This window comes from Orussus abietinus, unplaced genomic scaffold (genome assembly GCF_000612105.2).
Source record: "Orussus abietinus isolate OABI.00-Male unplaced genomic scaffold, Oabi_2.0 scaffold33, whole genome shotgun sequence".
NCBI lineage: Eukaryota > Metazoa > Arthropoda > Insecta > Hymenoptera > Orussidae > Orussus > Orussus abietinus.
In genome coordinates, this window is record NW_019394294.1 from 301,839 (window position 1) to 319,987 (window position 18,149).

The 18,149-nt window shown below is 41.2% G+C and overlaps 3 protein-coding genes and 1 long non-coding RNA gene across 19 annotated transcripts in view; 1 reads left to right on the forward strand and 3 right to left on the reverse strand.

Annotated features, from left to right (window-relative positions):
- LOC105695521 overlaps positions 1 to 4,503 on the reverse strand; it is a 22,786-nt gene extending 18,283 nt beyond the window's left edge. For both annotated transcript variants that reach the window (XM_012417099.1, XM_012417096.1), the window contains exon 1: positions 4,371 to 4,503. The gene's annotated coding sequence lies outside the window, so the exon portion shown is untranslated. The remainder of the gene's footprint in view (positions 1 to 4,370) is intronic.
- LOC105695529 lies at positions 2,241 to 6,948 on the forward strand. The gene is made up of 5 exons (XR_001103637.2): positions 2,241 to 2,353; positions 2,811 to 2,941; positions 3,617 to 4,211; positions 4,289 to 6,487; positions 6,879 to 6,948. It is a non-coding gene; the product is annotated as an uncharacterized LOC105695529 (long non-coding RNA).
- LOC105695525 (probable cytosolic iron-sulfur protein assembly protein Ciao1) lies at positions 5,515 to 10,090 on the reverse strand. 9 transcript variants are annotated; one of them, XM_012417110.1, is made up of 6 exons: positions 9,993 to 10,090; positions 7,718 to 8,092; positions 7,513 to 7,621; positions 7,241 to 7,405; positions 6,835 to 7,151; positions 5,515 to 5,581 (listed from the first exon to the last, which is right to left on the reverse strand). In XM_012417110.1, the coding sequence occupies exons 2-5, from the start codon at positions 8,081 to 8,083 to the stop codon at positions 6,883 to 6,885; spliced, it is 909 nt and encodes a 302-aa protein (XP_012272533.1). In that variant the 5' UTR covers positions 8,084 to 8,092; positions 9,993 to 10,090; the 3' UTR covers positions 5,515 to 5,581; positions 6,835 to 6,882. The 9 variants fall into 9 exon arrangements, with proteins under 9 accessions (XP_012272533.1, XP_012272532.1, XP_012272531.1 ...); XM_012417109.1 differs by lacking the exon at positions 5,515 to 5,581 and adding an exon at positions 6,606 to 6,741; XM_012417108.1 differs by lacking the exon at positions 5,515 to 5,581 and having other exon boundaries at positions 6,832 to 7,151.
- A 315-nt stretch (positions 10,091 to 10,405) lies between these two features.
- On the reverse strand, positions 10,406 to 17,777 carry LOC105695758 (cGMP-dependent protein kinase 1). Of its 7 annotated transcripts, XM_023435024.1 has the most exons (16): positions 17,635 to 17,668; positions 16,654 to 16,739; positions 14,239 to 14,396; positions 14,092 to 14,172; positions 13,940 to 14,014; positions 13,604 to 13,833; positions 13,368 to 13,510; positions 13,066 to 13,203; positions 12,772 to 12,950; positions 12,449 to 12,696; positions 12,030 to 12,353; positions 11,689 to 11,920; positions 11,500 to 11,606; positions 11,162 to 11,401; positions 11,023 to 11,089; positions 10,850 to 10,945 (listed from the first exon to the last, which is right to left on the reverse strand). In XM_023435024.1, the coding sequence occupies exons 3-16, from the start codon at positions 14,347 to 14,349 to the stop codon at positions 10,850 to 10,852; spliced, it is 2,271 nt and encodes a 756-aa protein (XP_023290792.1). In that variant the 5' UTR covers positions 14,350 to 14,396; positions 16,654 to 16,739; positions 17,635 to 17,668. The 7 variants fall into 7 exon arrangements, with proteins under 7 accessions (XP_023290788.1, XP_023290792.1, XP_023290791.1 ...); XM_023435020.1 differs by lacking the exons at positions 16,654 to 16,739; positions 17,635 to 17,668 and adding an exon at positions 16,902 to 17,159 and having other exon boundaries at positions 10,406 to 10,945; XM_023435023.1 differs by lacking the exon at positions 16,654 to 16,739 and having other exon boundaries at positions 17,635 to 17,777.
- Positions 17,778 to 18,149: the final 372 nt, after the last annotated feature.

Consider the following 18,149-nt stretch of genomic DNA (forward strand, 5'->3'; position numbering starts at 1 on the left):
AACCGAAATTAGTAAGGAACGCCTTGAAGATTTTGATGCGCGGGTTTTTTAATCCAAAGGATAATTTACTGACTGCGTAAACTCCGATTTAAATACATCCGATGGAAGAGATCAATTCGCATTCTTGATTGCCGTCTCATGCTCTGTAACTTCGAGTTGAAAAGGAAACAAGGTGACGTTGTACATATCACATGATGCACGTGTAAGTCGTTATAAAAAATTACATCTCTTCTTGTTAATTAATAATCCCTCTACTTCAGATATGCTGGCGCCAAAATTTGAGTAATTACTTTTTTGGGGGAATACCGGAGAGACCAGGATGGTCTCGGATGGACTAATCACGTAGTCGAAAGTCACCATCGGATCGCCGTAAAGAATACCTCTTGAACAAAAGGCTCACAGGGGATTAGCCGAAGAGGAACTTCGAAAGTGCTCCTTGTTTGCGAGACCAAGAAACGTAATTTATTTGGAGAGATGACGTGAAAGAGGCGAGCAACGCCTGTGGGTACTCCTGCAGAAGAGTGAGAATGTATGGGAAAAGGCGGACGAAAGCGCCGGAGGATTTGCGGTTGGAGAGGCAGCAGTGATTAAACCGCTGACCTTGCCAGGGTGTCCAACAAAAGCTTCGTATCCCTCGCTGTAGGAAGGACTGACGACATCGCGCAAGCAGCCATAAGTGTAGGACGTTCGCTTTTAATCGTTCAAGTTTCAACTGAATTCAATATTAATTACGTCGTTTCGCAGGTTGCCAGCTCAATGCAGAATATTTTTCAGACTGCCACGTACGAGGAGATTTATAAAAAGGATTCAATTCTGGGAATGATTCGTCAACGGTGACGTCACGGGGACCAGGATCTTATCAGCAATGAGATCACGCGGTTTCATTAAACTGGGAATTAGTCGAAATTCGGATGTTTATGTGGAAAACGATAATGCGCGGTTATGTACGCTAGAATAGATCTCGGCTGTTTTATCATCTTTAACATGAACAATCAGAAATTTCCCGGTAAAGAAGCCAAGCAGTTGCATTAAACTGGGAATTAGTCGAAATTTGGATGTTTATATAGAAAACGATAATGCGCGGTTATGTACGTTAGAATACATCTCGGCTGTTTTATCATCTTTGATATGAAGAACCAGAATCTTTCCGACAAAGAGGTTTCACGGTTTCATTAAACTGGGAATTAGTCGAAATTTGGATGTTTATATGGAAAACGATAATGCGCGGTTATGTACGTTAGAATAGATCTCAGCTATTTTATCATCTTTGATATGAACAACCAGAATCTTTTCGACAAAGAGGTTTCACGGTTTCATTAAACTGGGAATTAGTCAACATTTTGATGTTTATGTGGAAATCGATAATGCGCGGTTATGTACGTTAGAATAGATCTCAGCTGTTTTATCATCTTTGATATGAACAACCAGAATCTTTCCGCCAAAGAGGTCTCACGGTTTCATTAAACTGGGAATTAGTCGAAATTTTGATGTTTATGAGGAAAACGATAATGCGCTGTTATGTACGTTAGAATAGATCTCGGCTGTTTTATCATCTTTGATATGAACAACCAGAATCTTTCCGCCAAAGAGGTCTCACGGTTTCATTAAATTGGGAATTAGTCGAAATTTGGATGTTTATGTGGAAAACGATAATGCGCGGTTATGTACGTTAGAATAGATCTCAGCTGTTTTATCATCTTTGATATGAACAACCAGAATCTTTCCGACAAATATGGCTCACGGTTTCATTAAACTGGGAATAAGTCGAAATTTGGATGTTTACGAGGAAAACGATAATGCGCTGTTATGTACGTTAGAATAGATCTCAGCTATTTTATCATCTTTGATATGAACAACCAGAATTTTTCTGACAAAGAGGTCTCACGGTTTCATTATACTGGGAATTAGTCGAAATTTGAATATTTATGTGGAAAACGATAGTCCGCAGTTACGTACATCTAGAATGAAACTCGATTACTTCATCATCTTTGACGCGAGAACCTAACGTTTTAGAATATTGCGAGTTAGCCTAAATTTGTCGGTCTTCAAGGTGAGACATCGTAGAAAGTACCGAAGGAACTCGTAAAATTGCTGGCCTTAGGGCAACCTACAAAAGCTTCATATCCTTCGATGTGGGAAGGACTGACGACATCGCGGAAACTCAGTCGCGCAAACATCCTCAAGCGTGGGACGTTCAATTTCAATGTATAATTTTTCCATTTTCAGTTGGCGCACGTAGTTGGGTTTGATCGAGCTTCGACTACGCCGGAAATTCGAATCTTCGACGACACCGGAAGAAAATCCTGGACATCGAGATTTCAACTGCAGAATATTCTCGAGTGAAGGAACAAAAGTATCCGTTCCCTTAATTTAATACCTGTTTATTTATCACTTTTATTTCTTGCTATAAAAGTCGATAGATCATTTTCAACTCTTCGTTGCGTTTAAGACAAAAAAAGGCCTCGCTTTCAAGTAGAGTTCCCCGGAACCGAGAGAAACTCACCTTCCACCCTTCGCAGAGTTTCGAGTGAAACTTCATTAAGAGAGCCTCGTAAAAACCGCACGATCGTTCTTACTCGCAGAAATTTTTCTCTCACCGAGAGATAGATTTCTTCCAAGAGACGTTCCCCCACCGTAAGGCCCACTTTTTACAGCGATAAAGGCGCAGATAATAGCACTCACTCAGATTTAAATCAAAAAGAGCTTTCACTCAGGATCTAAGAACAAAGGCGGTAGCTACCAGACTTGTGATAGAATCTCGCGGGAGAAAAGTCTATAATTAATTTTTCAATTTTTAAATATCATTTCAGACACCTGGCTTGAAGCCGCACAATCTCCCTGCCTCGCATAAACCTTGATCCGACCAAGATAACTTTCTTCCAAGACACGTTAACGGGATAAAACCACACAATCGCTGTTACTCGCAGAAACGTTGATAGAGGTAATTTTCTCGTAACACGTATTCCCCCGTTTGGAACGGCACTTTTTGCAATGATAAATGTACCGGTAGCGCTAAATGACTTTCTGGAGGTGAAAAATAAATCCGGCAGCATGGATTGCCGTTCACTTTTTTTTTTTCTTTCCTAAGTTTTCTACGGTGACTTATGCAATTGTCACTTTCTGCACCGTTTAACTCGCCCCGGTAGATAATATAGTGCACGGTAATTGTACATAACGCTGTACAGAGCTAATAGATTTCCGTGTATACTGAGTAGTTAAAGTTTGAACCTTAAGTTGCATCGACAACGATGTACTGTAAAAATACTTTTTAAAGATTTGCCTCCCAAAATACGGAAGATAAACTCAGCTCCCGTTATTCCGTAATCAAAGTGACAAACGAAGGTGACCGATTTGAATTTGAAGACAGTACTCGATCGCGTGAAAATAATCACGTATAACAAGAAAATCATTAATCAGCGTTTGCATAGTACTTGTTCACATAAAATGTACCCCTTTTTTCGCAGAAATTTGTCAACAGGGAAGTAAAGACCCTCGTTCGGTCCCTGGTAGCAAATGTTCTCGTCTGGAAACTCTGTCAAGTTCTTTGACACCTCTAATTACAAAATCCTCCCCCCGATTTGCTTAATCACATTAACAAAAGAAAATTTTGTTTCAGAAAAGTAAAGAGACCCGATCGCTTCCAGTCCAGTAAAAAAAGGTGTTAGTCTCGAAACTCAACCAAAACTTCGGCTACTACCTGCGAGGATCCACAAAGCGTCTTCTCTGCACCGATCAATCATCTTTTTGAGGGAAGTAATCATGAGACAAGCCTATTCACCTAACTTTTTGTCATGTGGTCTCCGACAACCATAGACTTAAACGACTGATTGAATTTACCTCCACCAGTGGAAAATGTGTTTGTCTCGAAACTGAAGTAAAACTTCCGCTACTGCTATAAAATCCTCCTCCCGGCTTGCTTAATCGCATTCATAAAAGAAAATTTTGTTTCAGGAAAGTAAAGAGACCCGATCGCCTCCAGTCCAGTAAAAAAAAAGGTGTTTGTCTCGAAACTCAACCAAAACTTCGGCTACTACCTTCCAGGATCCACAAAGCGTCCTCTCTGCACCGATCAATCATCTTTTCGAGGGAACTAATCACGAGACAAGCCTATTCACCTAACTTTTTGTCATCTGGTCTTCAACAACCATAGACTTAAACGACTGATTGAATTTACCTCCACCAGTGGAAAATGTGTTTGTCTCGAAACTGAAGTAAAACTTCCGCTACTGCTATAAAATCCTCCTCCCGGCTTGCTTAATCGCATTCATAAAAGAAAATTTTGTTTCAGGAAAGTAAAGAGACCCGATCGCCTCCAGTCCAGTAAAAAAAAGGTGTTTGTCTCGAAACTCAACCAAAACTTCGGCTACTACCTGCCACGATCCACGGAGTGTCTTCCCTGCTCCGGTCGATCATCCTCTCGCGGGAACTAATCACGAGATAAGAGAAGAAAGCCTATTCACCTGACTTTTTGTCATCTGGTCTGCGACAACCATAGACTTAAAGGACCGATTCCGAGGGCTTGCAGCGACTCGGACACTCGCTCGCACCCGCGAGAGCGCCGATCTCTGACTGTTCTCCAAGAAAGAACAGCACTCTCTCTATTTCCCTGGAGTAGCAGGAGAGGTAGAGTCAGCGGGATCAGGCGGGATCAGGAGGGATCAGGCTGGACTCCTATACGAACCCACCACGAGTGTGCCTCGGTGTACACGAATGTACCGATCCGGTTCTGGTCGCTCGGGAAACAGTATAGGGAACGGTACGGCCCGGCTTTGAGCCTGCTATACCGTGATACGAGAGCAAAGACCGCAAGAGAGTATTCGGTGAAGTAGACTCTGTCTTCGCGCCGAGTAGCAGGACTAGAAAGTACCGATTACGCGAGTAATCGTGCCGATGACCCAACCAGGACTTCACCTTGATCTCCTGGTTTCGGATGAAGTTCACCGGGTGAACTTCACTCTCGAGGCTCTTAAATCACCGTGATGAACTTTCCTTTTAGTCTTTATTGGACGTCATGAGCCGTTATGGACACGTTATTAAAAATGCACGGTATAATTAAGACAATTCACTTTGAGTTTTACCGCGATCCGGGACTAAAGGTTGTGGAAGAGTAACCGGTGGAGTAGACATTGTCCCTGGACCAAGTACCAGGAATAGAAAGTACCCATTATGCGAGCAATCATGCCTAGAACCAAATCTGGGCTTCACCTTGATCTCCTCTTCTCGACGAAGTTCATCCGGTGAACTTCACTCCGTGTACAAAGACAGCTTGAATTCCTTCATTTATATCTTCTGAGTATTTTGATAGATATGCCGCATTGTTAAAAATGCTCAATATACTTGAGGAAATTGGGTACTTTCATTGTGCCGAACATTGATATATGATCATTTAATTGAGAAAAGTATACTTATCGAATCGATGTGCCGAATTTTGGCGTTAAGTATTCGGTGCCGCTCGCGCGGGCTTTTAAATGTATTTGGCGCGAAACTCTATCGAGTTTCCCAGTCGACCAATGTCCAATTTTATCACGATTCAAAGCATGTATAGATGTTAACATTTACTCGAAGTCGAGTAGAGCGGCTCCTGTAAGTGAATTTGTGCGAGTTGAATTTATAATTTCATGACAATACGAGGATAAGTTATATCTCGTTATTTATATAAATAATGTATTCCAGGTTTTTAAGTGGATGCCTTTTACGTGAACGTACTACTCGTTTGTAAGAAAATCTCATTTTGAGGTAATTTATGATTCCGATAATTCTCTGCGAGTACATTGGGCAAGTGATTATACCTATCAGTGACCTTAGGTTTCACCTTGACGTTTTCGTTATGGATCTATAAAACTGCAAATATATTTTACATTCAAATTCCTTTTTGCAGGGAGAGAAATATGCTGAATCGAGATTCCCAGATTTTCAACGGTGAAGTAAACCAATTTTATAACGGTTTAGCAATCGACGGGGCGAATCTGAAGACATTGACCCCAGTCGATAAAAACGGCAGGAAAATAAATCTGGAAGGAAATCATTCCAGAAGACTGATCTCTCTAGCCTGTCGACAAATTGATCAATTATACCTAACATTTATCCGATGTCTAACAAATGATATTCTTAATTAGATTCTTCACAAGTCACGTCAGCAAATTTAGCGTAAGGAATTGCAATTAAGAAAAACCAAACGGCAACAAATAGCTTCGCCTTCTCCGTTTTCTTCGTATTTCCCTCACTCGTATCATTTCAAGGAGGTCGAGTAAGATATAGAGGAAGAGAGTGGAAGGACGAGTACTTATTAGGAAACGGAAATTAATTCGAAATTGCGTTAACGCGATAACGCGTCGGCAATGATTATGGCTAGGGAGCTTTCACTCTAAAATGCATCCAGAAGTGTAGCACCAGCCGATAGAGAGTCGCGATTTGATCCGCTTGGATGGTGAGGTAACAAAACGAGAAATCGCTTGAGTTCTTCGAGGATGAAGCCTCGGAAGTGGACGTACGTAGCGAGAAAGTATGCTGTTAACGATAGTTGAACTAATTGAAACGCTACGACCCAAGAAGAATGATAAAAGCAAAACCGCTACACGTGCTCGCTGTAATCGTTTCCTTACATCTCCCTGCTAACTGATTTTTTTCACTTTCCAACTTTCAATTTTTCTGCTTCATCGCGAACAACAGTTTTTTAAATGTAACAACGGAATAAAGAGCATCATTGTTACGCGTAAGAAAATGAGTGCAAATCCGTGGAAACTGAAAAGTGAAAAAAAGAAAAAGTATGAATATTTGCCGGCGTTGTTAGCCTGGTTAGAAGGAAATTTTAGAGGACAGTAAAGATAAAAATACCATTTTTACTCCAATTGTAATAAAGGCTTCAAATTTCTTTCCAGCCGCTTACACGGTTTTTAGAGGATCTTCGTCTGCCTTAGAGACACTGATTTTTATCGGCGTTTCCAAAATATCAAGCAGCTTATCGGCGAAATGTTTGAGAAATCCTCGCTCGGAGTCCGAATGATTGGTCAGGATGACATTAACGTTATTGTGCACGGCATCGAGAACATCATGGTGAAGCATTTCTCCTGTGAGGTAAAGATCAGCTGATACGTTCTTCAAAACCGATGATCCAGATCCAGCGCATAGAGCGACTGTCTTCACTAGGTCACCTAAAAAAATGAATGTGGCGGCTCAATTTTAGACAAATAAAAGAAAAGTACACTTTAAATAACTTAGTTTTCAATTTATAATCGCTTACCATTTTGGTGCACAGCTCGAGCAAGTCTCACGTGAGAAAGACCGGTATGACGTTTTACCAGTTCTACGGCTTGCATTACGGAGATTGGATTTTTCAATTGGCATATTCTCCCCATACCATTTTCAGGCTTAGTTCCTGGTTCGATTGGATTGCTATTTTCTAAATCTGCGACAACGAAATAATGGAGTTAATAAATCTATGTCGAAGCTATTACGCAAAAATCGGAGCGTAACGTTTCCTCTCAATAAATATTTATTAAAATTAATAAGTACCAAATGCAGAAGCCAGCCAGTCGTTTACGCCACCTCTTATAGAGTCGAAACTTGTATGTGGAGAATACAAGCTAATTTTGTTTTCCAGACATCGAGCTACGATTCGTTCCTGCCAAGAGTTTTCATACGTTGACTTGTGTTCACATCGATGTGAAAAATATTAATATTTTATGTGTAATTCTACTTAATGGCTTTGTTCATGTACCTTCCATGTCCTTGTAGTAACCGACTTCAGAGGAGCAAATATCGGCGGATGATATGAAATGACTAACCCGACTTGTAAATCGACAGCTTCTTGTATTACATTCTCAGTGAGATCGTTAGTGAGCAGGATATGCTTTATAGGTATTGGTTCTGTAGGTTCGATAAGAAGTCCAACATTGTCCCAGGAAGCTGCAAGGGATGTATCTGCGAAAGACTGTATCGCCCCGATGATACTGGAAAGAGGTATTCCCTTGGAATCTAATTTAGCTTCTCCCATTGCACATATGCTATATTTGGTTCTCGTAACTGTATTAAAAAATAATGTTTGTTCCTTTATTCCCAATAATTTTGGTAGATACCTCAACATCTAGACTCCCTGAAACAATAAGTGAAATAAGATTATACATTAACAGGAGTTTTGATTAAAAAATATATATGTTTACAATGAATTGAATTTATACGATTGTAATACACATATCCACTGCTTGAAAAATATAACAATAATCATAAACTGTACGAACTAAAAAGATGTATATTTCAACAACATATGAAATGGTATGAATAACAATTTATTCTTTATAAGTCCAGATTTTCACAAGTCCATCATCACTGCCTGATGCAAGTTGCCCGGGTACTATTGGATTCCATTGTACGGAATTCACGTCTTGAGAATGTGCATTATCCATTGCGCAGACCATGTTGAATGCAGGCTGATTTGGATCAGAATTTTCTTCTTCCTTGAATATTCTAATAATATCGTCGCCACAAGCAGTCACTATCAAACCGGTTAACTTGCACCAATCAATATCGTAAATAGTTCTCGTGTGGTAGCCTGACAGCGTGCAAACACATTTCCAAACTGATTCATTATTTGGAGTTGCAATTCCAGCTTGATTTCCAGGTTTATATTCTTGCCATATTTTAACGGTTTGATCGTCACTGCAGGTAGCTAGTCTATCTCCAGTAGCATTGAATGACAAGCTCCATACAGTTGACGTATGCGAATCCAAAGTAGCTATGCAGGACCAATCACTATCCGCAGCATCCTCTTTAAATATCTTTACCGTATTATCGTAACTAGCAGAGGCTAATATTTCACCTTGAGGATGCCATCTTACCTTTAATTGACAAATATAACACGTTTAGTTACAACAATATCATCAAAAGTAAAGAATTAATAAATAAAACCATTGAAAGTTTTGTTAAATGTAAATTATACAAATCTCACACCTACTTACTTTTTTTACATCTTGTGTATGTGCGTTTATTACGGCAGCACACTCATATTCACCATCTGAAACCTCCCATACCCAAACCGACTTATCTCGGCTACACGTTGCCAATAGCTGACCGCTTTTAGCCCAACTAACACTTTTGACTTCATTCTCGTGTCCTTCTAAAGTCGCGTTGCATTCAAACTGTGCCCCTTCTTTCTCCCATATAGCTGTTGTCGCATCAAAACTTGCTGAGGCTATATAATTCGCGCAAGGGGACCATGCAATTTCCCTTATTGTTCTTGTGTGTCCTTCGGTAAGTATCGTTTTCATTGCCCACTTTGGCCCTTCCGGTGCCCAAATTCTAATTGTTTTATCTTCCCCACAAGAGGCTACACAAGTGCCACGAGGATTCCAACAAACACACCACACCCTGCCTTTGTGACCAACTAGGCGTTGATTTAATTCCAATGAACCCATTGTTACCTGAAACAGTGGAATGACACTCAAATCTGTCATGTGATTATGTAAATATTTTTCAAGAACATTTCAACAATGGAACTTCATATTATTTCTCTAAAACTATCATTTTGTTACCTAGTTATCACAAAAGAAGGCGGCGGGTGTTTACGTATCCTTCTTAGTCGGATAACATGCACTTAAAAAATACTGCCATGTACGCCAGATAACATTATTATATTTCTTTAAAAGCAGGTAATCACTTATTAAATTCGATATAATGTTAACAACAACTATTCATTGAATTTCGATGGATACGAATGGTACCAGTGAGGTTATGTTTGTTCTGCATTACGTTACTAATTCGACTTCACTTACAACAATTTAATTCTTTACGTTAACATCGCATATTATTAATGTACTATCTACAGGGAAATGTATTTAATGACTAGCAACAATGAATGTAGTCAATTTCAGATCATTCTCAATGTCACGTTTCCAAGACTTACAATAATCATTCTGGACACAATGCCAACTGTCAATTTCCACCAGAGATTCAATGCTACAATTGTTGATTGTTTTTAGTAATTCGGTAATACGTACGTAACAATGTAATTACCGAGAGTTTTTTATTATGGACATATAAAATCTTCGCCGTATATCTCTGTCTATATCCACTGCCATTCTTCGATGGTCACCCCACGGACCTACTGCCTTCTACGGCCGCGCCGCGTACTAGTGGCGGGAGCAGCGCGGAATTTGAATCGCCCAAGGAGCAGACGGATAAAGTTTATCCGTAGCAATGAAGAAATTATATTTCTATTTCCCCCACTCCTGAAATCTCGATCCTTACTGTATAGAACTCTGTAGCGTCTCGCACAAATTCAATGCGCAGGGCGCGTTTCTCGCACCACACAACGCTACGAGATTCTTAATATAGAACTTTGTAGCGTCTCGCTTGAAAACGCGCAGGGTGCGTTTCTCACACTACTCAACGCTACGAGTATCTTGATATGGACGTTTTTAGCTCGTCTTTATTATTCCTCCGAGTTATAAAAACAAGTGTTTTGATATCGGAGGTTTTTGTTACAAACATTACTTTGATAATGTAAAAATATCTAGCGCTCTTTATACATTTTCAAGACATGTTTATAAATTAAATACAGCTCCACGAAGTATTAAAAACATGACTTCTCGTTCTTAACCAGATCCTTGGTAAACGATCGTGCCATATATATTTTCAAAATGTTTAATAAAAAAATCGCCTCGCCGATAATCGACGTCTTATCATCTAGCCTGTTTGTACAGAGGCGAAATTATACATTAGTGCGTATAATAAGCTGAATAATTTAAAATCTCCTCCACACTTCGCGGTAATATCATCGCCTGATAGAATTTGATTTTTCGGGGATTCCGAACACGTCGCTGATAATAATTGATCACTCGATGATTCCATGTTATCAGAAGTCCATGTCCCATCCGGAATACTCGTCAGGAGGAACTTCTCTGTCCGGTGGATACCTTTCGAAATTTCTCGTGTCGGTATGACACCTCACCTGTAAATTAAACAGTTGAAAGGACGCTAAAAATTCGGAAAAATTGTAAATTGCATATCGTGTAAAATAAAAATTACAGTCGGTACGATCGGAGCCGGCAAGGCCAATCTGCGCAGGGCTTCCCAGTTGAAAGTTGAGAACCATCTGCAATAAATAAATAAACGAATTAATAATATTCCTCATTGTTAATTTAAGATTCTTCATTGGAGTATTTACTTGTGATCCCGAATATCTTGGATCCCATTTCTCTGATAGCCAAGACGTTCGGACGGACACAATCGTAGGAGCTTCTTGATGAGATTGCTGGCATTTTTATTAACAATACTAGGGATGCCGACCATCTCGACACCCTTCAGGATTTTGTTGTATGTCGTCATGTGATCGTTGCCACGAAAAGGAGGCTTGCCGACCAACAATTCGTGGGTTAGAATTCCGAGTGCCCAGTAATCCACTGCCCTAAATTAAATAAAAAAATAAATAAATAAAATAAAATAAAATAAATAAAACTGTAAAATAATTTCTCCAGGTAATCTACTTCCTCCAAAATGAATTACCTGTCGTGTCCTTTGTTAAGGATAATCTCCGGAGCCACATATTCCGGCGTGCCCGCGAAAGTCCACGTCTTGGCGGGTCCGATTTTTTTGCTGAAGCCGAAGTCCACCTTGGAGGTAAAAATATTTGTTGAAAGCAATCTTTTTCATTTTGAGAAAAAATGTCCAATATCAAAGGACAATTTTACTGACCAGTTTCAGATAGCCGCGAGTGTCCAGCATGAGATTTTCAGGTTTAAGGTCGCGATAGACAATGTTAAGGGAGTGAAGATGGTCAAGAGCTTCGACTACACATCCCACCATGAATTGGGCAGTGGGGTCGTCAAAATGTCTTCGCCTCTGTAAAGTGGTCCATACATCTCCACCCAGACACACCTCCATCAAGAAGTACACGTACTTGCAGTCTTTATACGTGTGATACAACCTGAGGTACCCCAAAAGCATGAAAATCCCCTTTGAAATATCACGGAAAAAGAGAAATCAAATTTAAATGGCATTGTTATTAATAGTGACTAATTAATTCTGTAACCGACTTGCAAATGAAGGCCGAGTCGCAAGCTTGCATGATGTGCTTTTCATTGAGCACGTGCTCTTGTTGTTGCTGGTCGACCATCACTTTCTTCTTCAGCTTCTTCAGGGCGAAGCTCTTCTCGGGGTCCGACTTCAGAGTGACCAGCTCGACCCTGCCGAATCCACCTACGCCGAGGGTTCCTATGGTCTCCAGGTCACTCAATACCAAATTTGCATACGCGTTCGTCCATCTCTTCGGGGTCAACGAGCGCTTCTGTTTCTCGTACTCCGCCATCCAGTCTTTGTTGCGGATTTCCTCGAGTCCCCCCAGGTAATTCAGAAAGGACCTGGAAGATTAATGGTAATCCCATCGTAAGTCTTTAGAAAGCACTTTACTGGTACTCTTATCTATTAGGAATTATTTAATGCACTTCTTACTCACGCTCCGTCTAGGGTCAAGCACTCCACGCCAGGAACTAGAGCAATTGCGTTCGCCTGTCGTCGATTGTCGCCCTCGTCGTCGTAAAGAGCCTTTTCCCCGAAATATTGTCCTCTTCCCAGGACGACGAGTTCCTCCTCGCCCCCGTATTCGGTGTCCTTCGTTATCCTTACGTTCCCGCCGCTGATTATGTAGAATTTGTCGCCCCTCTCTCCCTGGCGAACTATGCGAGCATCGGCGGGGAAAAATTCCTAGAACCAGGTAAATTAATCCCTTTTTCATCGACAATTACAATAATTGGGATTTTCTTTGAGATTGAGACTTACGACGCGAATGAGATCCGAGATTTTGGCAAGGAGGAGCTCCCTCGGCTCGGGAAGTTTCTGGAGAACGGAAACTCCCCGCAGGAACCGGATGTTGCCCTCTAGTCTGTCCTGGGCACTCCTCATCATCACCGTCAGGAACACGGACCTGTCCAGGACCCATACTTTGCCGCCTTTTTTAACTGTGGAATTCGTCAATTTCTTGTTAACATTGAACCGTGAGGTATGATCTTCCACATAAAAAAGAAATACCAGTCTTAATGGTTTCAAGATAATTTAATAAATAATTTACGATACCGCTGATGGATCGCAATCTCTTCGTGTTGTACAGCAAGGCGAGTTCTCCAAAAGCCACTCCGGGTCCGAAGCTTCTCTGGAATTTGTTTCCTTCGTATATGTCGAATTCACCCTCGGCTGATACGTATAGATGAGACCCTGTTATCGAGAAAATCGATTGAATGATTTAATCGGATTATAATGAAGGAAAATCCAGATACTCTCAGGCATCAATTCGTAGAGTATCAGGGAAGGTGAGCTCCGAAATATTTTTAATTTATTTTTAATGACATGGCTGCTATTTAAAAAATATTTATATTTACCAATATCTCCCTCGCGAATGACAAGAGTGTTGATTGGAATCTGCTTCGGATACATGGCGGAGACAAGTGTCTCGACTTGACTTTCTTCGAGGTTACCGAGGAACTCGTTCTCCAAAATGGCGGTCTTGATGAGACTCCTCGCCCTGGGGATAAGAATTCAATTTTCCTCTTTTCTCGATTTTGGAATTTTCTCTATTTGTAGAAACTAGTCATTAATGATTAAAAGAAGATCCTACCGAGAGTCCTTCTCGTAAATCGGCGTCGGTGCCGAAGGAGGGGTAGGAGTCCTGCCGATGACTCCACCTCGAGGAATATTCGTGTGCGGCTCATCCGATGACGAAGTGTCCGACTTCCGGTCTTGATGACGAGAGTCATTATTCTCAGAGAAGGTCACTCTACCTTTCGAGTTCGAGTGCTCGGAAGGACCCCACGTACCCGGAAGTGCAGATCCTGGTACCAGCCGGATCTACAAAGAAAAAAGAAGTCGACATTACCTCCGGATATTTTCATAATTTCTGTCAATCATTCTCAGATGATTTCTCGAAGTCCTTGGTGAAAATAGAAATACTCACGACGCTGTTGCCGAGGTCAGGGTCGTCGGATCGCCTGTAGCTCATGACAACGGGACCGTTGACGTCGCCATTCTGCTAAATCATTTATGGAGAATTGTTACATATCTTATCTAGGCGTCGTTTAAAAAGTTGCAAAAATTGTTCATACTGACGGGTATTTCGCTGAGCCCGTTGCCATTTCCCGGGAGTTTCTCCGAAGAGCTTCCGGCCAGCTGATTCGGGAACTGTCGATACTTTTGGGGAAATAAAATGGTAAAAATATACCGAATGATTATACATTTCTTTTATCAGGTACTCACTATGTGCTCGTGAGTTATCCCGGACGATTCCTCGTTCCCTGGAAGAGGTGTCAGATTGATGCTCCCCCTCTGTCCCAAAATGTTTGGCCTTGGAAAGCAGGAAAACCTCATGGTGTCCTCGACCTTGGTTACATGTCCCGAGTAATTGTCTCCGAAGCCTGGGAAAATTAAACGTCCTTAAGAATGAAAATTAACAGAAACTTCGAGGAAGACTTTAAATGGCGCGTTTGGAGAACCACGTGGATCGACTTCTTCGCCGGTCATGTGATTATGCTAATACAGTTCAGTACACAATGAACCGCGAACTGGCGTCACGAAGTGTTAACATACATTCACGTGAGTGCAATCCTAATAGACATTGACGATGACTCGTCTCGTGAAATATTTGTCGAAAGGTCGACAGTCCAGCCGAGGAATTAAATGTGGATGAAACAATTACGACGCGTCGAAATTCATGGGAATTATTCGAAATATAAATATCCGCTATGAATTTATTTATCATTTTTTCTCCGCTTTTTATAGACACATGGGAGTCTAGTGCGCATCGTTTTGGGGGACCATAAAAATCCCAACGGGCTCGAATATAATTAAGATCGAACGACGATCCCAATTGTTTAATCAGTCGACAAGAATGTTGTACTTGTCCCGTGGCGAGACGATCCAAAAACGAGTCCGTGAATTGCGCCCCGACTGGGGATTACATAATTTTTCGGAAAGCCGATCAATAGGGGAAAAATACGGCGGCCAAGGGAACAATGGTTAATTATTCGGAAAATATCCGCGGGTACAAAAAGGCGCTAAAACTCGTTACGAAACTTCAGCTCCGAGCATGATCCGTCTGAGTGCTCAGAGACAATCCTATTGTTTTTCCTCGTTACACTTATTGCCGGTGCACCGACTTGACGACAGGAATTAAGGTTTTTATTAAGGCTTCGCGCGTTAAGCCTCGATTCCGAGAAGATATGACGAGTCGTTAAGCGGGGTAATTGAGATTGCAGAATAATTGACGGAATTCCGTCTCGAGCCCCTGAAATCCCTCGGCGGAAATCGGAGCGTCGACTCCGACCATAAGCATCTGTTATCATAAGAAGAAAAAAGAATTACCAAATTACCTAATCCTTTAAACGCATTTAATAACCGAACTCGCAGAAAAACCGGAATAAAAGACCACCCCACTGCATATTTCCTGGATTTATCTTCAGATTATCGCGACCGGTATCGCAACTATCACGCGCGAATCGAGCACTATCATTCAACAATTTCACGTCAATTCGGGAAATGACGATAGCAATTCCACGGTATTCCCGGATATTCGAGGGAATTTAATCGATGGATTGGATCTCGACGCAAAGTTCCTGGCAGATGATATCCTATCAAATTTCGATCTACCTTGATGAATGGTTCTATGCGGTCAGAAACCTGGAATTAATTTTTCTTCCTGGAATTGTATGAAATAAATTGTACATTTTTTTTCTTCTATATTTATAGGGTTTTGGGGTATGCCTAGATGTCAAAACTCACCCCTCAGACCCGACAGCGTGATGCCAATAAAAGGTGAACGAAATGAGAAGTTGCACTAAACGGGTCGACCATGCGACTGACGTACCTCTTGTCTCGACAAAGACGCTGGAATCTTATCAGAGCTCGATAACCAACATGGCGGGGTAATGTCAACAGGTACGGGGATTTTTATCAGCGACTCAGTATGAAATTTCTTCCCGACTTCTAACGTCGTCCGATCGGCCGTCAAACTCGAAATGTGGGTGTCGTCGGAAATTAGATTACTTATGACGCCCTCGTGGCGTCCGATTTACGCAATGTTTATAATGTATATGTAGGCGACACTTGTTCCAACGGAAAGGCCCGATAACGTCGAATTTCTTCGATTCACTCATGGCAGGCTTAACTCGTTCGTTTCAGAAAATATATTATTGCAGTCCCGAAAGAATTCGGCAAAATTCAACATCCCAAAGTATGAATATCATTTTTAACAATGATTCCCAAGTGACCAATTTGCATTAAATAATCCCTGGCGATTGATTTTGGTATAAATGGTACTCTTCCTTACTTCTACTTCTCAGGGATGTTTTATTTCGCTCTAAAAAAAGAAAAAAAAATCCAAAATTCAGGATTCTCGAAAAAAGAAAATACTCAAGATCGGCGCTTTCGGAGTGTCTCGCGACTTGCGAGTTTCGAATAATATTTGCGGGATATGCAGACGATAAAATTCATGCATTCGAGACTCTCGCTGAAAATTGTTCCCGGCATGTCAATAATTGCCCAGTTCAGTCGCAGTCGGCGTCTCGACGCTGTGAAAATAACTTGCCAACGCCCTTAAGCGGAAAATATTGAAAAAGGAAAATTCCCCCCCCTAAAATTCGAAAATTCTATGTTATCAAATTGCCGCGTACTTACGATTACATCGAAGATAAATCCGAAAGGGAGTTGGAGAAATTGTCGCATTCCTCGCGCAGCGTGCACTTATCCTTATCACATCGAGCCTATCACGTGATATTAAAATAAAATTCCCAGTCACCATCGGAGGTGTATTTAATTTTTTCAAAAGAATGTAACGCGCGGCACAATTTTTTTTACTGAATTATTCGACATCAGAGACTAGGAGGAGGGTAAAACACCTTTGACGAAGACGACGTAATGTTTACCTGATATTAAAAAAGAATTCCCGGGAACGCAGGAGCAGTGTTTAATTCTTCTTTTTTTTTTTTTCATTTAAATGTAACGCGCGGCGCAGTTCTTTTTTATTGTATTATTCGACATTAGAGACTAGGAGGAGTGTAGCACCTTCTACGTAAAGCGACGTAATGTTTATCTAACGTGAGACGGAATGTAACGCAATTATTCGCTCGCACGTGCTCCCTTTGCAACGGAGGAAGGAGACCCAGAAGTACAAGCTGCAGATAAATGCATACAAGACTGCACTGCACTCCATGGTGCACATGGGGGGAACAATCGTCGAGATAATATCCAGATAATAGCCCGGCTATCTCGCGGACTCGCGTCCCGCGTTATGCAACGCGCACGGCCGGCGCAATTTCACAACTAAATTGCTAATTGCTCGGAAACTCGAGGAATTTCGACCTCCGTATTTTTTGCTCCAACGGAAAAAGAAAATCCTCATGTTGGAAGAAGGAGATCGATGAAAAAAGTTCTAAATCACCGGGGAATTAATTTCAAGCCGTGCGCCAGGATTTCCTGGACCCACCGTAGATGATAACCACGATTGGGATAATAAGACATAATGATTAACATTTTGTAAATTATTTACCGAGTTCCCATGGATTGAATTTTCCGCTTAGTTGGAATAAACCGACTTCTAGGACCGAATCACTGATTCGCGGAATTATTTTAATCTAATTGTAATTAAATTTTCTTAACCTGTTTTTTTTGTTTGTTTTTTTTCTCCTAATGGAGGGAACGTTCTTTTCCACTTTCCGTCACTCTAGTCACTCGAGGTATCGCATACCGACAAATTTCATGGACGTTGTCCGATCGATAGGAGCGAAGAGAATCCTAGTTATCGACAGGCCGGTTTCCGTGATACTAACTCGAGTCGCGAGTCGCGTTTCGAAACGGCCGTTTTTGTAGGTATTGGTAATTATTATCGTTTGACGCCTTATCCGGACATATACCGAGTGGTCGGTGTATGCGCCGTATCCTGGATTTTAACAATTTTCTTCAAACCAGGATATAAAAATTCAATATCTCGATTTTCAGGTCCAAAGAGAGGGTCAGCTCCACGTACGAATGTTTCCTCCTCGACGTGCGTGCCGAATGAAGTGCAACAATTGTTTCCAATTACTTTGAAAACCGTCGAGTCTATCTGGCAAAGGACCCAGACCCGACTGATAAAGCGCCTAATAATAGATCCAACATGTTCAGTCCACTTTTTA